Source organism: Erpetoichthys calabaricus, chromosome 17 (assembly GCF_900747795.2).
Source record: "Erpetoichthys calabaricus chromosome 17, fErpCal1.3, whole genome shotgun sequence".
Classification (NCBI taxonomy): domain Eukaryota; kingdom Metazoa; phylum Chordata; class Cladistia; order Polypteriformes; family Polypteridae; genus Erpetoichthys; species Erpetoichthys calabaricus.
This window is the reverse complement of record NC_041410.2, coordinates 65201053-65225122: the sequence shown is the minus strand read 5'-3', so window position 1 is coordinate 65225122 and position 24070 is coordinate 65201053. Positions and strand designations below refer to the sequence as shown.

The following is a 24070-nucleotide window of genomic DNA, read 5'->3' as shown; positions in this document are numbered from 1 at the left end:
ATATATACTGCCCAAATATATTATGAAATGATAGACAGGAAAGCATTTAATGCCTTTTAGGTGACCTAAGCCAGGAGTTACTTAAGAGTGACATTCACAAATTACTAAAACTCAAGTCATGCATGCTTGGAGTTCATCTTTCAAGCAATAAAATGCCAAAAATCTTTTTCATTAGATGAAGATGGATGAAAGTGCAGTGGTGATAGAAGAGAAGGTGTTCCACACAAAGAAACTGTGACATGTGAATCCACAGTGTGTGACAAGGGCACCACCTAATGGCCATAGCCTTGTACTGAATGGAATGACATTCTGCTGAGGTTGGTCCTTTTTTTAATGTAGTGTACTTTAATAAACAACTACAACTGAATTAAAGCCTTTCTGTCTTCTTGCTTTATGCTCTCACAGAAGTAAACTGACTTACTGACTATTAAAACTCCAAGACAGATGAGAAACCAAAGAAATGCACACACTTGGGACTGGGAGAGATTTTGATTTGGACTCCTCTCCTTTTTTATTATATATATTTTGATAAAGACAGTTTTAAACAATCACCATTGCCTCATTGATCCCTGAAGATGATGACCAGTACCTTAAACCCATATCAGAGGATCAAGTATACCTTATTTTGGAACAGTTTTTGAAGACCCTAGCATTTTTTCCAAATTAAATTATTTTTTTAGCATTTACTGACAGTCTTTGAGATGTAGTTTCTTCAGATATCACAGGTTTGTGGTCCAATGCCACATCAGTCATTAACCATTATGGTATGGGCAATAAGCTAAAAATTTCGCACAAACATTAGGATTTTTTTCTTTACACAAAGAACAATAGGCACTTGGAATAAGCTACCAAGTAGTGTGGTAGACAGTAAGACTTTAGGGACTTTCAAAACTTTTTTGAAGAAATAAGTGGATAAGGGCGGCACGGTGGCACAGTGGTAGCGCTGCTGCCTTGCAGTTAGGAGACCCGGGTTCAGCCCAGATGAAGTTTGCATGTTCTCCCCGTATCTGCGTGGGTTTCCTCCAGGTACTCCATTTTCCTCCCACAGTCCAAAACATGCAGGTTAGGTGCATTGGCTATCCAAAATTGTGATTGGTGTGTGTGCCCTGCGGTGGGCTAGCGCCTTGCCCGGGCTTTGTTTCCTGCCTTGCGCCCTGTGTTAGCTGGGATTGGCTCCAGAAGACACCCCATGACCCTATAGTTAGGATATAGCAGGTTGGATAATGGATGGATGAAATAAGTGGATAGGACTGGCAAGCTTTGTTGGGCTGAAAGGCCTGTTCTCATCTAGAGTGTTCTACTGTTCTAAAAGCCTGTTGATCTACTCATCTGGATTTGGTTGACTACTACTGTGGCCATTGATAACAACTTGACTTGACTGGCACCTAAAGCTTTTTAAGCAGCAGCCACAACTTGAGTTCCTTTTAGCAGATGTGACAAAAATACTTAAAAGGGTACAACATCTTCCTACCAATAAAAATTTGCGAGAGGCAGGTTTCACCAAGAGATGCATGTGACAGCAAATATCACAAAAAACACATTTTTAAAGAAGAAACTTTGAAGGAACATGATTTGCAAACAGGGAATGATGCACGTGTGTTCCTCATGGGCCAGATCAATGTGACTGAGTGTGAAAGTATGGCACTGTAACTGACTCTTCTCCTATTCAGATTTACAGTGGTGTGAAAAACTACTTGCCCCCTTCCTGATTTCTTATTCTTTTGCATGTTTGTCACACAAAATGTTTCTGATCATCAAACACATTTAACCATTAGTCAAATATAACACAAGTAAACACAAAATGCAGTTTGTAAATGGTGGTTTTTATTATTTAGGGAGAAAAAAAAATCCAAACCTACATGGCCCTGTGTGAAAAAGTAATTGCCCCCTGAACCTAATAACTGGTTGGGCCACCCTTAGCAGCAATAACTGCAATCAAGCGTTTGCGATAACCTGCAATGAGTCTTTTACAGCGCTCTGGAGGAATTTTGGCCCACTCATCTTTGCAAAATTGTTGTAATTCAGCTTTATTTGAGGGTTTTCTAGCATGAACCGCCTTTTTAAGGTCATGCCATAGCATCTCAATTGGATTCAGGTCAGGACTTTGACTAGGCCACTCCAAAGTCTTCAGTTTGTTTTTCTTCAGCCATTCAGAGGTGGATTTGCTGGTGTGTTTTGGGTCATTGTCCTGTTGCAGCACCCAAGATCGCTTCAGCTTGAGTTGACGAACAGATGGCCGGACATTCTCCTTCAGGATTTTTTGGTAGACAGTAGAATTCATGGTTCCATCTATCACAGCAAGCCTTCCAGGTCCTGAAGCAGCAAAACAACCCCAGACCATCACACTACCACCACCATATTTTACTGTTGGTATGATGTTCTTTTTCTGAAATGCTGTGTTCCTTTTACGCCAGATGTAACGGGACATTTGCCTTCCAAAAAGTTCAACTTTTGTCTCATCAGTCCACAAGGTATTTTCCCAAAAGTCTTGGCAATCATTGAGATGTTTCTTAGCAAAATTGAGACGAGCCCTAATGTTCTTTTTGCTTAACAGTGGTTTGCGTCTTGGAAATCTGCCATGCAGGCCGTTTTTGCCCAGTCTCTTTCTTATGGTGGAGTCGTGAACACTGACCTTAATTGAGGCAAGTGAGGCCTGCAGTTCTTTAGATGTTGTCCTGGGGTCTTTTGTGACCTCTCGGATGAGTCGTCTCTGCGCTCTTGGGGTAATTTTGGTCGGCCGGCCACTCCTGGGAAGGTTCACCACTGTTCCATGTTTTTGCCATTTGTGGATAATGGCTCTCACTGTGGTTCGCTGGAGTCCCAAAGCTTTAGAAATGGCTTTATAACCTTTACCAGACTGATAGATCTCAATTACTTCTGTTCTCATTTGTTCCTGAATTTCTTTGGATCTTGGCATGATGTCTAGCTTTTGAGGTGCTTTTGGTCTACTTCTCTGTGTCAGGCAGCTCCTATTTAAGTGATTTCTTGATTGAAACAGGTGTGGCAGTAATCAGGCCTGGGGGTGGCTACGGAAATTGAACTCAGGTGTGATACACCACAGTTAGGTTATTTTTTAACAAGGGGGCAATTACTTTTTCACACAGGGCCATGTAGGTTTGGATTTTTTTTCTCCCTAAATAATAAAAAACATCATTTAAAAACTGCATTTTGTGTTTACTTGTGTTATATTTGACTAATGGTTAAATGTGTTTGATGATCAGAAACATTTTGTGTGACAAACATGCAAAAGAATAAGAAATCAGGAAGGGGGCAAATAGTTTTTCACACCACTGTAGTTAATCTATTATTGACATGTTTTAAAAATTAGAATTTGGAAGTCACACAAAGTTAAAGGTTTTATACAGAAGACCATCATAGAACAGCAAACGCCCAGTCTCCTAATTTACAGGTATAAGGTCAGGTTCACCATACCCTCCTATGTTCTAAAGCTTCAGAACTGGGGTGCCTCGGTGCTGCAGTGGGTTAAGTTTTTGGCACAGTATGAGTCTGTGATCTTAATATGAGTTATCTCTTGGTATTCTGGTTTCCTGCAAAATTGCAAAGATGTGCATGTTAAGTTAGTTGGAAGCATAATTTGACTTGTGTGGATGACTGTCATTGTCATGCATGATCTATGATGGTGTTTCTGCAAGGTTGCTTTCTGACTCACACTTGTTGCTGCAGGAGCAGGTACTGGGATTCCAAGACAAAATGAGTTGAGTCAACTGGATGAAATATTTATAACTTGGATGCATTTCTAACATAGTGACATTCACAACTGCCTCAAAACTCTAAGAACCTGGATTTAATGACTGGCTCAGAGGCTCTATGTGTGGCATTTGTACATACATGTAGATATTCTGAGAGTATGACAGAGTGATTGAGTGAGTGTGCCCTGTCATGATTTATGGGAGATACGTTAACCATATCAGATGACACATCTCAGGTAATGGGCCTTAAGCCTGACGGTAATGTCAAGCTGAACAAGAGTGCAGTGCATTCTGGGAAAACTAAAAGTCAAAACAGGATTCAGAGTTTTTTGTTTAGATACAAAGTGTAGCTTTTGTTAAAGAGTAAATAAACTTGAACATGTGATAATGATTCAGTAACATTTTGTATGTTTGAGAAACTGTAAGCTCTCAGCTAACAGGGGCAAAAAGTTGTATACCATTGTAATGTTCTGTTTTTAAGAGACAAGTAGGCCAGAAGTTCATTTTGGGCATGCAGGGTAGGACAGTGGATAATTTTTATTTGAGATTTAAAAAAAAAAATTCTCTCAGTTCAGTTACTGCCTTTCTGAAACGTTTGTGAAGAGCTCATCATAGCTGCAAAAAAGGACACTTGCAAGGAGCCTTCTTCTAATTGAAACAATCAACTAAATGAAGCTCTCTTAGCCGCGGGACACTTGTGAAATACCCATCTGTTTGGTAAAGAAATCTTTTTCTTTTCATCTTTCAGTGAATGATATAGAATTTGCACATAAACCCTCTGGAAGTGTCATCAGAGACCAAATGAAGACTTTATGAACCCATCAAAGTTTTGCAATTATTTGTATTTATTTGCAGCAATTGGTTTGTAAAGCAAATCAATATAATTTTAAGTGAAATCGGTGACTCTGATTGTAGCATATCTGGGAATGTAAACAGTTTGTTTAGTTGCATTCACTTAAGAGCACAAGAGGAGGTTCTTTTGAAGTCCCCTTTGGTGGTAAAACTAAGTTAAAGTAAAGGTTTGGAAGTAAAGACAGACTCAGACAGTAAGCAGCCCATCATAGAGGTCCAGAGGGTTAAATTTATGGGGACCAATATGGACAGTGAGACAAGAAAGAGGTTACAAGTAGTAGTTGTACAAATAGTTTGGACATTTTTTCGAATCCCCCATTAAAGAAAAGGATCTTTGATGTTAGTTGGTACTTTTTGTGTTAGGTACTTCTCATAGCTGATTTGATAACATGATAAACACGTGCACTAGATGTAGTTCATTTTATGTATCTGATGCTGCCAGAAGAGGCTCAATCTCCCCACAAAAGTGTATGTAAACGTTAAACATTATTCAAAGTTATTGTCTGTTTTTACTTGCATTTTTATTACTCTTTAATTTAATATTGTTTTTGTATCAGTATGCTGCTGCTGGAGTATGTGAATTTCCCCTTAGGATTAATAAAGTATCTATCTATGGGCAGGTAAGAATGGAGGTTTATAAAAGTGGATTTAAAACAGTGAATGACTGGAAGAGTTTGTGAAGATGAAACCAGCTAATGAATGTTCCTTTACAGCATTAGTACTACATGAATAAAATAAAAAGAGTATCTTGTACAAGTGGGAATTTTACAGTGAATGAGTATTACAAGCGTGTGCCTTATGAAGAGCCTCCCCATCAAAGTGCAGGATGTGTTACTGATTTAAAATAATAACAATAAAAATTACAATAAATATATCTCCTTTAAGCTTTGACTAGGAATGTGTTATTGCTGTGGGATGCTACCTCATACTGTTGTGGTGGAGACTACATAGAAGTGCCACAAATGCCAGCAAAAGAACATACCTGTACATGCAGATGTGAAGAGAGACAGACAGACAGACAGACAGACAGACAGACAGACAGACAGACAGACAGACAGACAGACAGACAATCTGAACAACTAAGAGTCAAAGTCTAGAATTCTGCTAAAGTCACATGTAAATATGTGTACCTCGCTCCTCCTCTGAGCCCGGCAGGACGTAATTGACAATTCTCTCAGTGACCGTCAAAGCTGCATCCACACCTTCTGCAGCCAGTTTAGCTGGTCTGGTGCTAAAAATGTAGTCTGTGGCATCTTCCATGACACCTCTTGTCTGATCATAGCTGCTGGACATCACATGGAACACTGCATCTGAGGCCGTCTGGACCGTGCTGGAAACTACTTCAATGATATGTGAGGCAAGCTGTGGCAAACACATGACATCTACCAGTTACCCATTGTTTTATATAGTACTCTTCAACTTGGTAGAAAGGAATGTGAAGGGCAAAATCAACATGATTTTAAGAGACAGTAAATGCATTTAAAATTTTCTTTACATGACACTTCATTTAAAATGTCACATTTTCTTACCATCTATCATAAGACACACTTTTCTTATTATTGTATGTTAAGAAATACAGGGGCTTATTTAATTACAGACTTTCAGTTTCATTTTCTCTTATTACTTAAGACAATTAACAGGCCTATTTTAATGAATTTTAACAGTAGTTAATTTACATTGGAATAAACACAGAGCAGATGGAATCTACAAACACCATTCAGTACCACTTATAGCCACCGGGGGTCAGCCAGCGACAGTGCAAAACAACATCTGTCAGAAACAGCACCTGGTATGGCATTCTATTAACTGGATAGTCAATAAGCAGAGTATTCTGCCTCCAGAAAGAGTGACTTTAAATAAGGGGCCTATGCACACTGAAGGGTGCACCAGTCAGTACCTTTTAGGCTGAAAACTAGTTAAGTGGTCTAGAAAATTGATGATATGGATCTCATTTTTGTATTCTGACTAGCTTCCACTGATGGTCGCCTTCAAGTTTTCCTTAACATTCAAGCATTAGGTAAAGCTTGAAAAAGTATGTCAGCTGACATTTGACTTAATTTACGATGAACACTGTCCCATTTGAAGCTATCTAAGAGGCTGTCCACTTCTCCTATGCAGATTCCCAGTAAGACCACAGGGAGCTCTCAATCCATGACTTCAATCAGCCTGTTCGAAAAGATGGGATTGGTAGCCCATCAAAGCTATCTCCTTCTACACCCATAAAGTACTGTAGGCACCGGTCACCAAGAAAGTTAACTTATACCGTATTTCCCCAACGATAGGCCGCAACTTATACATTCATTTTACAAACCTGCGTATTGGGTGCAGTTTGCTTAAATGGGGCAGCTTATCTAAAAACATTTCAGTCACCATTCCTCATGCCTTCATTTTGATGGCTATTGTTGAAACTATCCGATTGTTCTCACGCTGCACCAGAATCCATTCTTTAAATCGCTTCTCCAAGTTTGGCCATTTTGCTTCCCTTGTATGCCATGCAAGCCTATGTGGCAGAAGTACGTGAAAAGTTTCCTCATCTTTCCGCCAATTTCTCACTTGTGTTTCATCTACTTCAAAGTTGCATCCAGCTGCATGATTGCTGTTTTCTTTTGTGAAAGCAACAACCTGGAGCTTAAATTCTGCAGAATAGGACTTGCGTTGCGGCATTATATCGGTAGGTGCAAAACTTTATCAATTTAATTGTTCATGCTCAACTATCATGTCACTATAGAGTTGCAAAAGCCTACAGGGGTGTGCCAAATTAGATGCTTTTACTTCAGATTGGTAAATTCAGTAATGCTGCAGCTAATAATATGGGGTAGCTTATCATAGAGTTTTAAAACATAAATGAGCATTTTCTGCAGCTTATAGAATGGGGTGCCCTATAATATGGGGCGGCTTATTGTTGGGGAAATACGGTAGTCTTCATCACCATAGGTGGCTAATGTCCCTCAAATGGAGGCATCCTGTTTGTCAGTGGCTTAAGGACATGTTATGTGAGATGAATTTTGGAAAAAATAGAACTTTACTCTACAGGGATCAACCATGCTAATCCACTCTGGCAACTTTTCTCTTCTGTACTTCACATATGCCTTTGGCCATAGCTGAATCTCGACTCCCAGTTACCTTCTCAGGTGGAAGCTGGAGAGCAGGGATCTTCTCTTCCAGGTGGTCCAGTCCCTTACAGGCAAGGTGGTTGACAGCTACAACTAAAGACAAAGTAAATCCGTTAGCTAAAATGGAGGCAGTTGCCGGTCACTTAACACATTATGGCAAAAGCAGTGCAGGAGGGGAATATATTTTTTTATTTTCATATAAGAATACTTGTGTTTATGGACAGGGTGAATATACTAAACACACTGACCGATACCAATTCATGGCATTATGGTCTCTGACCAACCAGAAGCTCTGCTTTGATTCCTTTTAAGCCTTCACTTGAAGCTCTTGCATGGACAGTGATGGAAATACTCTCAGGGGCAGAGGTGGGGCATATTTTCCCCACAGACAATACATGGTGTAGACAATCATCCCAACCATACAACACTTAGTTGAAGATCTTTCACTTACTATACCTCACAGTTATGGAAATTCAACTAGTGTGAGAAATACTCCATAATATTTATCGGGTCCTGTCATTTCTCAGTGTTCTGTGGTGCTAAGGGAAAATAAATTAATCAGCGATGGAGAAAGTCATTAATTAAAATACACCAAATGCTATTAGCAGACAAACTGCTTCATTCATGAATACACACTGTTGTTGACTGCTGAGAATTAAAGTCCTCTCAGTCGCTCTGCCATAGGTTCATCAAACAAATGGACTTGTTATCATAAAAACAGACCATCCTCAAAAAACTTTGTCACAGTCCCCCGACTTCTCCTTTATGAGAATATATATATATAATCTGGTCCCAATTGCATAATGTTTAACTTTTCAACAAGCGTTCTCTCATCAAATATGTGTTGAGATTTTAAGTCATGTATCTGTTCTGCCCCCTCTATTGGACAAGGGTTTCCTCTTCACTGCCCTAGCCGAATACTTTTCTGCACTGTTGCTTATCTAATGAAAGTGCATTAAGTCGAATCAGGAGATGCACCTACCACAGATTCTGACTGCGTCAGTAACATATGCTGATGTTGACTTTGTCAACTGGACAGGTTGAGGATTGTAATCAACTGTAAACAGTGACAAAACACACTCTTATGTTTCAGTTGGACTGTCTTTGTTAGAAGGAAAGTTTCATTGGTTTGACCAAGATTCCCTGCGCTTGTGTGAGTAGCGAGGAGCAAACAACAGCAAAAATGACATTGACATCTGGCAGGTGAAGCGAATGCGTAAAGCAAAATACTCTGTGGACGATGTTTTGCATATTATCGCTGAATTAGACCCTAAGTTGTCTCCGATTAGACTCCGATTTTGATGCAAGTGATCAAAAACGAATGTGAGGTACCAGCATCAGCTGATTGGTCCCCAGCTGACTGTGAAGCTGAATAGGTTAGTGTAGCTGAGCTCGTGGAAACATTCACCTTGAAGGACAATGACAAGAGGTACAAACCAGATTGCGCTGCACCAAGACCGCCGTGGCTGCACCCACCCTCCACCATGCAAAGACAGCCTAACAGCAAGCCTGCCATGCATTCCTACCAGCCAAGCTGGAAGAGAACTGGCAGCCATAGCACACAGTGACAGACGTTTTATGTTGATTTATGAGTGAAAACCATTGCTTTGTGCACGTTTCAGAAAACTGTACTTTGTGGAAAAAATATTCAGCACTAAAAGAATTAAAACAAACAAAATGTACTGTAGGTATTTAATTAAATGCAAATATTAACTTCTACGTAAGTTTATGATTGTTATTTTTTGCTGTTGGGCAGTGTCCTAGATACCATAGTCAATGAAACGGAACTGCTCAGTGGTGTGTGAAGGGGCAGGAATAATTGACAACAACATTTTAGTTTGGGTTCATCTTGATGATTCATAGAGTGGATGAAATAATGGATCACAGTCAAGAATGTAACACAGGTCTGTGGCCTATTTCCATAAATGAGAAAGCTGTTTAAGATAGAAGTAAAAGAGGCATAGTCCAAAGGTAGGTTGATGTCAAAATGAGAAAATCAGATTGATTTACACAGAAGCAAGGGTCAACAACACAAGAAGTCAGGAACCTAGAAGAAGCACTCACAAATGGAGCCACCAAACAGACAATGGAAAAAAAGGCTAAACTCTTGTGTGAGGCCAGAAAAATTTCTAATCAAGTGGTTGTTACCATTCTAAAAGTGGCAAAAAGCTTGCAAAGATTGGCAGAACCAAGGACAAACTGAACGTGGAGGGCATAGCCGAATTTAAAAATCAATTGCAATGTGTGGCAAAAGACACACTTTCAAGAAAAATGGGTGTGGGCAACAGCATTGCATGATGGCAGAACTGCTGCAGACAAATGCAAAGCTAGCAGCTTTACATGGCCTAAATCCATATTACTAACCGAGAATGCTAAACCGGATGATGGACGCAGGCACACCCGGCCATGGGCCGTAGCTGCAAAAAGACGTACTGCGCAGGCGCAAAAAGAGTCCGCGAGAGTCGGCTGAGGAGCCGAGAAAGGCGGACAAAAGAGGGCGAGAGAGGCGGATGAGGGGCCGCGAGAGGCGCAGGCGCAAAAAGAGTCCGCGAGAGTCGGAGAAAGGCGGAGAAAAGAGGGCGACAAAGGCGGATGAGGGGCCGCGAGTGGCGGACAAGACCACAGAAAAAAGGAGTGAGCACATACAAAAAGGAGAAATGAGGCGCAAAGTCAAACGCAGGAAAAGCACGAAACACATTGCACACGAAACTAGACCCGAAAAAAAAAAAAAAAAAAAAAAAGAGGCTCGCACACAACAGCAAGGCACCCCCCCCCCCACAGGCACCGGACGGGACACACACCAAGAGGGGGATTCAACAAGCCCATGGAACACAAAAAAAAGAACACAAAACCACCCCACAGACCCTACAAGCGAGGGACGGGACACACACAAAGAGGGGGATTCAACAAGACACAGGAACACAAAAAGAAAGAAGACGCTCGCGCAACAACAATCCTCAACAACCCCCCCCCCCACCCACATCCATAAGAAGTCACACCCAAAGCCACATATTCTAAAGTGTACGTCAGCACCTTCACACTAGACAGCATGGGTGTCAGCATTGGTGGATCTCCTTACAATAAAGCACTATTAACCGTTCAACTGCAGAAAAGGAAACATTGAAACAAGTCATGAATACACGGTCACGGGTACAAAACGAAAAGGAAAGGATAACAGGAACAAACACATGAACATGAAAGAAACAACAAAATAGACGGCTATGCAGCATAGGTGGATTTCATTACCATAAGGCACTATTAACCGTTCAACCGCAGAAAAGTCTCCATATTAACAGTGAGTGCAATACTTCTTATTACTTATCCATATTTCTAAAAGAAAAAATGTCTCGACTCCAAAAACGCAAAGCTCAACTACAGCTTCTAACTAACGATGTACCTAAAAGTAAAAACTTTATGAACTGCGTTAGATCCTACAATAGTTCATTTGCTTTTAGTAAATATCAGGCCACCAAAAGGCAATGGCCCATACTGCTTTCCCATATGTGCACAAATACTGCATCGCATTGGAACAGTGCACCCTGAAACAAATCAACAACGCAAATATGCACAAATCTACATCCTGGATCCACATGACGCAAACTATCAATCAAAGTGCTGCATCGCAACAGGCACGGATTCAAAACGAAACACCTCCCGTCTCAGACATACGTTAACGGCAAGGAAGGCTACAACGGGCGTCTCACACAGCACAGGCAAATCGATTACAGGTCCAAAACAACACGTCCCAAATACTACACATGCAACAACGCGCCTCTCAAACGGCACAAGCAAAACATACCCCGGAAAAATTCATTCCGATTAATGAATGTCATTTGCAATCATTGTCATTCAGTTCACTTCCCTGAAGAAACAACTGGCAATACAAGTAATATATTTAGACGTTGTTGTCAAAAGGGTCAAATTAGACTGCCTTCTTTACATTCATATACTGAATATCTACAGAAGATTCTAACTGACGATGTACCTGAAAGTGAAATCTTTATCAACTGCATTAGATCCTACAAATCGGTATCCACTATGAACATTAACGGTGGCACTGCACGTGACATCCGTCTTCAAAAAATGTTGTTTATTGATGAATGTACAATGGCATGAAGTCACTTACTCAACACCATTCATAAACTTCTACAAACGTTTATGAATAATAATATTCGATTTGGAGGAAAGGTACTTTTATTAGGAGGAGATTTTAAACAGTGATTAGCTATTCTTCCAGATGCCATGCACTCAGCTATTGTTCAGTGCACCTTAAAATACGCAGACAATTGGCATTGCTTTCAAAAGATACAGTTAGTAAAAAAGATGCGATGTCCAGAACCAGATCATAACAATTGCTTATTACAACTGAGAGATGGTACACTCACCAATACAGATGGACTTCAGCCACATATTATTACAATTCCTCAAGCCTTTATCTGCGACGACTTAGTTACAGAGAGATTTGGAACAGCAATCTCATTAGACCAAATGCCCCTTTTAACACAACGCACTATATTATGTCCAAAAAATATTAATGTGGAAAACATAAATACCCAAGTCATTCCATTACTTCCTGGAGAGACACAACTCTTTCTAAGCTCTGACAAAGTTGACTCTGATCATGATAATGACCATCTTCATTGACCTTACAAGTTCTGACCTGGAATTACCTTTTACACTTAAACGGCGTGTACAAAGAAATTTTCCAATAAACCTTTACACTGTGCCACACACTTTATTGTTTGCTTTCTATTTGCATCATCTACACCTTCACACTATTCTATATCTTATTCATACATCACGCTCTTTGTCATTCCCAACACCAGGGGTTGGCGAGCGAAGCGAGCAGGGGGCGGAGCCCCCTAGTAATACAGAGTCATCTTGACAACCCAAGTGGGTGGCCCAGGACTAATTATTTTTAATTTCATTTTCAGCTACCTCACTTGATGACCAGTGAGTTAGTGCACCTTCATCCCACAGATTCAATGAAGATACAGGTCTTTTATATTCCTTTTCAGCCATGGTCAAGCACATGACCAAGATTCAGGGCTGTCTTAAAAGATCAAAGTTCACAGCCTATTACAACTTCAGTGTCTATTTCCTGGAATTTCTTATTTGTCATATTTTTATCATGTAGATGGTCCCTGAGGGCGACACGGTGGCGCAGTGGGTAGCGCTGCTGCCTCGCAGTTAGGAGACCTGGGTTCGCCTCCCGGGTCCTCCCTGCGTGGAGTTTGCATGTTCTCCCCGTGTGTGCGTGGGTTTCCTCCGGGTATTCCGGTTTCCTCCCACAGTCCAAAGACATACAGATTAGGTGCATTAGCGATTCTAAATTGTCCCTAGTGTGTGCTTGGTGTGTGGGTGTGCGTGTGCCCTGCGGTGGGTGGGCGCCCTACCCGGGGTTTGTTTCCTGCCTTGCACCCTGATTTGACTCCAGCAGACCCCCGTGACCCTGTAGTTAGGATATAGCGGGTTGGATAATGGATGAATGGATGGTCCCTGAATAACTCAAAATTCAAACAGAGACTAATTTTAGCCTGAAGCCAGTCCTACAGTACACTTCACTAAACTCTACCATAACTAGACAGGTGTCACTGTCCTGCTCCACTGACAGACTGAGGAGATCATTCCTCCCCCCACACTATGCGACTCTTCAATTCTCCCGGGGGTGGGTGGGGGGTAAACGTTAACATTATACAATATTATTGACTGTTATACCTGCCTCGCACTCTCCACCTTGCACTTTTTAACTTGCACTATGTTTTTATCACTCTTTAATTAATATTGTTTTTATCAGTATGCTGCTGCTGGAGTATGTGAATTTCCCCTTGGGGATTAATAAAGTATCTATCTATCTATCTATCTATCTACCCATCCCATTTTCCAACCCGCTGAATCCAAACACAGGGTCACGGGGGTCTGCTGGAGCCAATCCCAGCCAACACAGGGCACAAGGCAGGGAACCCATCCTGGGCAGGGTGCCAACCCACCGCAGTATCTATCTATCTATCTATCTATCTATCTATCTATCTATCTATCTATCTATCTATCTATCTATCTATCTATCTATCTATCTATCTATCAATTTACTTTTAGGACATTGAAAATTCATTTCAGATCTACCATACTCTGCTGATCTCAAATTCATTTCTCTTGTTATCTATGTGATAGTCCTTTCCAGAAAGCTGGCATTTCAGTCTGTGACTTCTACCCAGGAGCCTTGGTTCCCTTTCAAGACCAGTGTCCTGTATATCCATTTATTCATGGATTGTTCCGTCATCACACATGCTTAATCTAGTTGAGGGCCAGTGGGTTAAAAGCCTATCCTAGCAACAGCAGAATCAGACTTGAATGGAGCACCAGTCAATCATAGGACACCTTTGTCACTCTTAGAAAGTCAGTTTAAAGTCACAAATTAACCTAACATTTATCCTTATGTAAGGAAAAACCAACAGAGATGTAAACTCCACACAGACAACACATTGGGTTGAGAAGTGTGACCACTGTGGCAAGAGATTATCCCTCTATCACAAACTGTTTATGATGGGAAGACATTACACAGAGCAGGAGGAATATGAGCTGTCCAGAAAGATGAGGAGATCACCCTGAAACATCTTAAGGCTTTATGTAATTGGATATGAGTGATATACAGTAGCTTGAGGGCAGAAATGAGAGCATAAGGCTAGAGATCACTGGTGCAATGAATTGGACTGAAAACTCTGTTTACTGTCTGACTGCCCATTGGTAAGATGTTTGATCAAGATAACACGTATGACCTGGCATGACAAGGTGGATAGTGTTGGGAGTAAAGTTAATGGAATGTTAAGATGGGCCAGCTGGCATTTAACACAGAAAAGCAAGTTAAGTGTCATCTATTTAAGGTATACAGAGGAAAAAAATTCCAAGAAAAACTTCGGAGATCAGCTTTATACAAAACTACAGTATCCCAGCTTATTACCGACACATTCACACAGAGCATACTGTACATGAACTTCGGCAACTAGAACTGCTGTTTTTATTTTGTGTTGTTTTGAAATAAAAATCTGCCATCAGAACCTCCCCTGCGCGCAATGTGAACCTTGAGCTTATTTGTAGCAACAGCACAGATAACCTCTGTACTTCATTGCTACATGTGGCAAGTGCTTAGAGCTCTTACCCAAGGTTCACTGTAGGCCTTCAGATTGTTTTTATTTTTTTCCCCAATAAAAGAAGGATAATCCTGCATTTAAAATGTCCCAGCTTGCGGTTGGCTTATGCTCACTGCTGGAATCTGTAGGAGGTTTACTATTGGCCTATGCATAGACTGGCAATAGGTGAAGCCTATTCCACCTCTTCAGAGTTCCTTATTCATTGAAGCTACTCTACTTAGCTCTTTGCATCATTTAGTCACAACAACTCACTTGGGTTCTTTGACCACTCATAATCACACTGGCTACTACAGATATGGTCAAATTACTACATGAACATGTTCAGTAGGGTGAATCAGAGGCCCTAATATACAAATGTTTAAGTGAGAAGCACACATTTTTAAAGTATTTCTTTTAGGAATTGCCAGGAGTCATTAAGTAAAGTTGGCACATGGAAATCGACAATAACCTTTCCATACGGTACTTGAACAAAATCAGACTTTAAACCATGAATCAAGACACAAGATAAAAACCAGTACTTTTTTTTTGTTTGTTATTCAAGCGCTACATCTCTCATGACAATTTTCTCTTTGTTTATTCAAAATTTGGACACGTTCATTTGTGCCTTGTCATTTGTAAACTGAGACAACAGCTTGTTCAATGTCTGTAAAGCTAATTTTTTTAACTTGCCTTTCACCAGTTACCAGGTTACTATAGCATACATCGAATCTTCCACCCACCCACATAATCCAAGTTAGGGTTATAATAAATCGAAACCCTTAGTGAAAGTTTTGGATATAAGTTGGGTACCAGATTTATAAGGAACACCAGTCTATGGCAGGGCACACACATTCACTCATTCAGAACCGTACCAATTTAGAGTGAGCAGTCAATCAAGCCAATACACCCTTGGGATGAAGGAGTAAAGGGAAAGCCCCAGAAATGAAAAAAATGATGTAGTCATTGAGAAAACATGTCTATTCTAAACAGTCCTGATGACAATCTGAACCCAGTCTTCTGCATTATCATTAGGTCATCATGCTCCAAGCTACAGTATGTAACTCATCTAAATTACTAATGATTTTTTAGGTTTGTTGTTATCTAATGCGAGAAACACCTACTGTGATAGCCATGTCTGTCTCTCTGTATTTATATTTTAACATTTTATTGAATTTATTAAAATCAAACAACATTCCATACAAGCAAGTCAAATTTTACAAAACTAGGTTCAAATCAAGTCAATCCCCACCCTTGACAAAGAGAACTAAGGCCAAAATAGTGAAACTTTAATAGCAGAAAAGATAAGTAAGTAAATAAATAGAATAAGAATGGGAAGACAATCCGCTTCCTCAATTTAAATGCTTATTCTAAAATATTATTAACCAGTAACGGTGCACTGCATGATAACATGCAGTGAATACACTTGACTTGAGCAATCGTAAGTTTTCATCCTCTTTCTCTGTACGTTTAGCATTCGTTTGCTCAGAGGTTGATGTGCTTGCTGCTTCCTGAGCAGCACTTCTTTACTCCACCCTACCGGCCCACTTCTTCTCTTCTTTCGTCGGCATCTTTTATTAAAAAGAGTTTGATTTGCAATTACTCAGTAAGTTTTTGCTATTTTTTCACTTAAGCTGGCACTTAAGTCTTTAATCTGCCTCATGAATGATTTAAGATATGAAGAGGTAGGGGAAGTGATGGCGAAGGTGGTAGCGAGGAGTACGGCGCCCATATGCATGCACTGCATGGCCGCCCAGCTGGCCACTGCCGAGAGTTGTTTCTACAATAAAGTAAAATAAAAATAAAAAGAGGAATAACCTTGGAGGTCAATCATCACTCCGAAAGCCGATAGTAGACGTCACATAGTATATATGTATTAAATTTCAGGTCAACAGGACAAACGGTTTGCAAGCTACAGGTGATTTAAAATCCTGGACAGACAAACGGACAGCCACAGTAGCGTATTATATATAAAGATTAGATCTTGCCAGGGTTTAAAAAAGTTCCTCTAAGCAAGTATTTAATTTTTTCCAATTTCAAAAAGTATATAATATCGGTTACCCAATGATTGAAAAGAGGTGAGTTAGGATTCTAGTGAGTTAGGAGCAAGATAAGTCTAAGTGCCAATAGTAAAGGCAACTACAGTTTGTTTGTCCTTCTCCACTTTAAGCCCATCTGTAAGTACACCAAACACTGTTGTTAGTGGATTAGGGGAGACTGTGACACCCAGGCTGTCTGAAAGGCATTTAAAGATTTTGGTAAAAAATGATGTTAATTTGGTGCACGCCCAAAACATATGGCACAATGAGGCTGGAACCTGATTGCAACGTTCGCAGGATGGATCGTGCCCTGGAAACATTTTGGACAATTTTAAATGAAACAGATGTGCTTGATAGATGATTTTATGTTGAATGAGTGTATGCTTTGCACATATGGAGCTAGAGTGCATTCTGTGCATTGCTGCCTTCCATTCCTTTTCCGAAATGTTGAGTGAGAGATCCTTTTCCCAATGTACTCTGGGATCTTTGAAAGGGAAAATGTATTTATTTGTTAGAGAAATGCTGTCTGAGTCCTCAAGACTGATCAATATTTTTTCCGAAGTAGAAGTAGGTGGTAGGTGAGGAAAGTTGGGGTCTGTCTTTCTGTCTGTCCATATAAAACAACTTGGCCCTCCAGACCGGTTTTGTTGAAATTTGGTATGCTTATTATTCAAGGAAATTTATTTGGCCAGACTAGTTTTCATTGAGATATCTTAAACACATTATGCTGTACACAATTTTGAAATTTTAAAACTTCCCATTGAAAAGAATTAGCATATCTGCAAACTTGTCTCGTCTTAAAACAGAGAAACATTCTGTGTAACATCAGCTATAAATTACTTTACTGTTTTAATTTTACCTTGACAGCAGTTACACCAACTTATATATTTTGTATATTTTCCTCTTTCACCAGATGCTTGGATCCCCACAATGCCAGGGAAAGGGTGCATGTGAGCAAACAGCTCATATAGCAGCAGCACTATCCTGCTGCTTTAGATAAGTGAACCATAAAAAAAATAAGTTGCTTCTTTGGAAATGAATGGGATAGGAAAGCAATTATGAAAGCGTACAGAACAATGAACTGAATAAACTCATATTATTGCCAGATTGTTATTGTAAAGATATTACTTTATGAAATTGCAGTTTCAATGGTGTTTGAACTAATTAATTGCACAGGAAATATGCAGCTCTACTATCTGATATAAACACAGAGTAGGGGTAGAAAAGGAACTGCAGTTAATCTACAGGCAGAAGACTGAAGCTGCTGGGCATGGAGCAAGGACCATGCTGTGGTTTATAATTTCTATGGTGGACAAAGAAGCTGTTTGAGCCACAAATAGCATGGACAGAGGAGGATTGAAGTTTATGGGCAGTCAAAGAGTTACTTAGTGGTATAAGGTAGAAAAGACTGAGCTGGGGATTACATTTCACCCCTGTCCTTACAGCCACCTTTGCTTTGTGATATCTTCAAACTGGAATTACATTTTTTAAGATAAATTGTCACCTTTGGTGTTCCCATTTTACAATAAATCAGTTCCTTTACAAATTCTTTTATTTATATCATGTTAATGAATCGCCTGGTTTTACCTAATATTAATAGCTAGATGGGGAACTTCTTTCAGTTGCTGCTCTCTTATCATAAGGTAGTATTGATAATGATTTTAAGTTATTGGCCATTTTGTAATAATAGTTATTTTTTTGGCAATTTTTATGTGCTACACTATTGGGTATTCTCTGAAAAATGTTATGTTTAGGAAATTGAAAACTGACAAAACCAAAAACACACAATCAATGCCATTTTTACATCACTTGAACTGGAATCTGCTGTGTATAAAAGGTATTGAGACACCACATGTCTGTTTAGGCAGCATTTTTAACAACATGGCATTGTAAAGTTCTGTTAAAAAGAACATATTTAATGTAGTCTGCTAACACGTGTGATGGTGAGGTTTGGCTGCAAGGTCCTGTTGCATTCGGGGAGCCTCTTGAACCTGCCACCATCGATAACATAATCAAGATAAGGCAGGCAGATTAGGACACATACAGTTAGCAAGGGGTAGGTGCAAAAAGGTGATAACTGCTTTTAGTAAAAACAATTCCAAAAATCAAACAGTGCTCAAATAAATATTGCAGTGAGCCAAAAAGTCTTCAATAAATAAATAGTTCAATAAAAATCAAAGTGCATGTGGAGGTTAAAAACCAGTTAATAAATAATCTTTTAAAAACGAGATTAAATGCACAATAAACTCAGAAGCCCCAATGCTGCCATCTAAATGCCGACATCTCCTCTGCTTACCCCGTACGGAATGCAGCAACCAAGGAGACGCACAACCTTCAGGTGCAGTCAACCTTCTCCTCCAGGTTCAAGTCCCGATTGACAGGCCTCAGCAACCATGGGGCACAATGCTGAGCTGCATACATCTCTTGCTGCCAGTTCCTTGGCATCTGTGAGAACACCACACATCGGACTGCTCCTACTCCCCCGGCAATCACTCAGTAGGAGCATCCCTTCCTCATCTTTAGGCTCTTGCAGCCCTGAAGCTCACTCCTAACTGCATGACTCCATTCACTTCGGCATTTCTCTCTCTCTCTCTCTCTCTCTCTGCCTCTTGCTTCTTCTCTCCATTTAACCTCCACTCTCCTTTGGCTCTCTTTCTTTTCTATACCAATCACAAATCACTCATACCGGCTCCCCTTATATGCCTCCAGGGGCGCAGTGCCGCAATTGCGAAACGTGGAAAGCCAATGGAATAATCAGAACAGACAACACCCTCACGTACAGATCTGCTTCATCTCAATCTGTCCAGCAACTTCCTGCAGCCACACGAGCACACACACCCACGGAGATCAGCTATTTAATTATCTATTTATTTAAAAACCAAGCACTTGCTGCTTAGCTGCAGACCCTCTATTCCACAACATGTAACTGCATTCTATTGTCACTGTTATCTTTGAATATGATTCACTGTTGCAAAAGTATTTAATAACCAAATAAATGCTAAATGCTCTAAGTTTCATATCAGTTAATTTAGTTGCCATATGCACTTGAACATTAGGCTATGTGTACATTTTCTAATTTGTTCTTCATTAAAAAGAATTTCTATTACAGCTTAAGACTGTGAGACTACTACAATACAAGCTAACACATATTTTGCAAAAACATTATTTAGCATTTATCCAGAAGTAAAACTACTGTATTATTTAATTATGTTCCCTTTATAAATTAAGAGTTAACATTATGTTCAAAGATTGAAAAGACCTGTGGTTAGTCAAGCCAATGACAGTGAATGAAAACATGCTGGAACGGTGATAAGGCCAGTGACTTACTCTGAGGCTCCAGCTTCTGAATGGCAGGCTGGATGGTCCACACTACAATGCTGGAGGCCGTCTTCACACCCTTCTCATACACATCACAAACTGTACAAATGAGTGGGTGGGTATGTTTCGTGCTGGTGTAAGTCTTCTGAACTACACCATAAGTGAAGCTCACCACAGGCAACTCAAACAGCCTCCCCAAGAGACTGTCCTGCAGAAGATATATAACATTAGTCCAAAGCCTGCTATTTTGCAAATTCCTTGATTTTAAAAATTAAGTGAAGGCTCACACATACATACATATATTTATATATATACATCATACATATATACATTGTAGTGGATGGCTCGGATGCCCCTTTGACACTGAATCCAGGGGAGCAGCCATGGGGTGCACACTACGTCCCCCAGACCACTTGGTGGCAGCCCCCCTGGGTTGCATCGGGGCCACAATTATGGAACATGGGAGCTCATCCCTGTTGGGCTCCGTGGCCACCACCAGGGGGAGCTGCGCGGCTTCCTGAGCCCGTGTGGGCTGTAATGCAGCCACACCCGGAAGTGCAGCCTTAATTAGGCCAATTGTCACCTAAAGCAGTTCCGGGTGGGCTATAAAAGAAGCCGGCAGAAACCACCTCGGAAGGAGCCAGAGTCGGGAGGAGGAGGACAACACTTGCTGGCAGGAGTGGTGGTGAAGGAAGATTTGATGTTTTGTTGGTGCTTTGCTTTTTGTTTTGTGTGCTTCTGGGACTGTGTTGTGTCTGTGGGTATGAGGAAGGCATAACCCACAGACAAAGAAAATAAATCTTTTTTGTTTATTTTTCACGTACCTCCGTTGTCATTCTGAGTCGGCTCGGGTGCCTATATAGCGCCTTTCACAACATATATTTATTGCATGACTTTAATAATTTATTGAACTCCAACAAGGAGAGTTTTCAGTGAAGGTCATCGCCATGCTGGCATGTTTCTACATTCATGTATGCACCTTGCAAAGCTTTCTTCTCTAAACTGGGCTACAGGTTAGGGAAGGAGAAATGCTGGAAAGATTTTCAGGAGAAAGAAGTACAAATAAGAATAAAAAGAAATAGAGAAATCAACTAATCGGTGTCCCCCATGAATGACTTCACATTATGTCCCAATAGGGAGTGTACGTGACACCATGAGGCTACCGATGTAAATCATGTCTTGGGGGTTGAAATGTGTATTATTTCTATAAAGTGCTTGTGCACGGCGGTCAGAGGTCCCATGACTCTGACTATATCAGACTTCATCTTTCAGATTTCTGTTATAACTAACCATGGACCCTCCAGGGGTTTATTTTCCTTATGCATGCTGCTGATTGGAGTTTTTGTTTTCCTTTCCTTTGCTGTCAATTGGCCATAGCTCAACATTTTAATTAAAGGATAGATATTGCTGCACTCCACCTATGTTAATCGGTTTTGAACCACTTTATTTCTTGTCTGTTTAAAGAAATCTGTGTCTATATGTGCACTCATCATGTAATTAGAAATTTGTAATGTTTGTATTTATATCTACTTGTGAATTTGTCTCAGCGCTCTGTGAACTGATGCTAAACTAGATGGAATGGCAGGCAATCCAGAATCAGACAAGTTATCAAAGAGCAACTTGGACAGCATACAGGCTTAGGAAGATTTGAGGCAGATGAAATTTAGTTAAAGAAAATGCAAGGCATTACATAATCATGTTAAACTTGAATACATAATAGGAGGTCTGAAATTTAAAAGTAGGGAGTTGTAGTGTACTCATCAATATCTACATCAAGACAGAATATAGAAGCCATTATGAAGGCTAACAGAATGCTGAGTTATATAGCACGATGTGTAGAGTATAAGTCTAAGAAGGTTATGCTTAAGCTTCATAACACACTGGTAAGGCCTCAGCTGGATTATTGCATGCAGTTTTGATATCTGGCTTACAAAAAAGACATAGCAGGCTACAAAAAGTCCAGAGAAAAAACACTCGGCAGATGTTGGATGACCAACTAGACAGTACTGAAAGGTATGTACTATGAGAAGAGTTTGAAAGAGTCAAACTTTTCAGTTTAAGCAAACTGTGATTAGGAGGTGATATAACTGAAGTGTCTAAAATTGTGAAAGGGATTAATTCTGATGATCCACGCTGTTACTTTAAAATGAGCTCTTCAACAAGAACTTGGGGATGCAGGTGGAAACTTGTTAACTGTAAATATTGCAATAATGTTGGAAAGTTTTTTTTTTCTTACAGAGAACTATCAACACTTAGAAGAAAATTACCAAGTAGTGTGATAGAGAGCAGGACTTCACAAACATTCAAAACTCAACCTCACGTTAAGAAGTAGGTGGATAGTGTTGGTGAGCTTTGTTGAACTAAATGACATCTTCTCATTGAAATATTTCTAATGTTCTAAAGTTCTATATGTAAGCCAGGGGGCACCATCTATTGTGAGATATCTAATTTCCACGACAGTGTATACAAAACAACAACAAAAACAGCAGCAGTAAATTTACCTGAGCACCACTGGATTGTTCAGGTGTCAACTTCTCAGAGGCCATTTTGGTTTCTTAATGTAGGAACTAATGCACAGAAGAGGAAGAGACATCAAAAGAGAAGATAAGAAAACATTTTATTGCATATTGAGGCCATTTATTTACTTCAATTAAAATTCAATAGAGCTTTAACACTCTCGATGGTAAATATAACACATGATAAAAGGAGAATGCACTTTGTTCTCTCCATTTCACTCTTCAGAGGCATAAGCACAGCATTTTCAATATATAGAATACATAAATAAATCTTCTTACATTAAGAGATGAGTAGGATAGGAAAGGTCAAAAACCACATTTTTTTTATGGCAGGGCACACCAAGTCAATTTAACATCTAATGGTATATTTTCAGGACGTGAGAGGAAAACCATAAGTTCTTATGAAAAATCAGAGGTGGAACGGGATCAGGGAAAGGCTTGAGTTTTGAAACAATGACTGCAAAGAACTTTAAATGGTCTTAGTGTTGAGGTTAGAAATGATAAATAAATAAAAAAAAAAAAAATATATATATATATATATAATTTATATAATATATATATATATTGCAGAACAATTTTGGATTATGCACAGATAATAATGGATAAATATGTTATAAATCTACAGTATCCCACAGAGCCATATAAATAAAGAGTATAATTAAAGGTTCCCTTTGAGAGACTTGCAAAGTGGAAGACTGCAGAATCAAACTCCACCAATGACTTAAAGTGTTCCAGCTGTAGGAAAGGAGAAAAAATTCTCATTTTAAAAATCACTGTATTAAATTTTTTTTTTTTTTTGGACATATTAATCATCATTTCTGTGTGTGAATATTAAAATGGAGGGCACGGATGGGCTAGATGGTTGGTGGTAACTTCAGAGACATACCATATGACAGCATACCTCTGAATGTGCTCCCATTTGGAGGTCTGCAGGACTGCCTGGTATATACAGTCTATATAGCTGGCTCTGCTAAGGTTCTTTGAACAACTCCCCTGTTATGTGAAGGCTCTGCCTGACCCAGAACTGCCTCTGGGATACAATCCTGCCAGGGTCAGACTTACAAAGGCAGTTCTTTTGGGAAGTTGGGGTCAAGAGTGTAGGAGGAGGATAATGAAGCCTGGACAGCAGGAGAGTACAATAGGAGGAACAGTGTAGTGCTGTTGTGTGTGATTATTCTGTATTCTGAATCGTTCTGGAGTAGTCCTCACCTGTAAAACATGTCCTATGCCAAACAAAACTTTGCCAGATGTGCCCGTGATAACAGACGTCGTCTGTAGTACACAACATAGATACAGACAAATTCACAACATACACTTTCCACACGCGCTATCAATTAGAACCTCTTTACTACTCAAAAAATTATGATGTATGTAGATTCAACAAGGTGCTAGAAATAT

General features: G+C 39.9%; 1 protein-coding gene across 9 annotated transcripts in view; it reads right to left on the bottom strand.

Annotated features, from left to right (window-relative positions):
- plin1 (perilipin 1) overlaps window positions 1–24070 on the bottom strand; it is a 145299-nt gene that overhangs the window by 112749 nt on the left and 8480 nt on the right. For all 9 annotated transcript variants that reach the window (XM_028822506.2, XM_051920236.1, XM_051920234.1 and 6 more), the window contains exons 2-5: window positions 22658–22723; window positions 20166–20364; window positions 7686–7768; window positions 5693–5924 (exon numbers count right to left, since the gene is read on the bottom strand). In XM_028822506.2, coding sequence (XP_028678339.2) covers window positions 5693–5924; window positions 7686–7768; window positions 20166–20364; window positions 22658–22702 — 559 coding nt within the window. In that variant the 5' untranslated portion in view covers window positions 22703–22723. The remainder of the gene's footprint in view (window positions 1–5692; window positions 5925–7685; window positions 7769–20165; window positions 20365–22657; window positions 22724–24070) is intronic.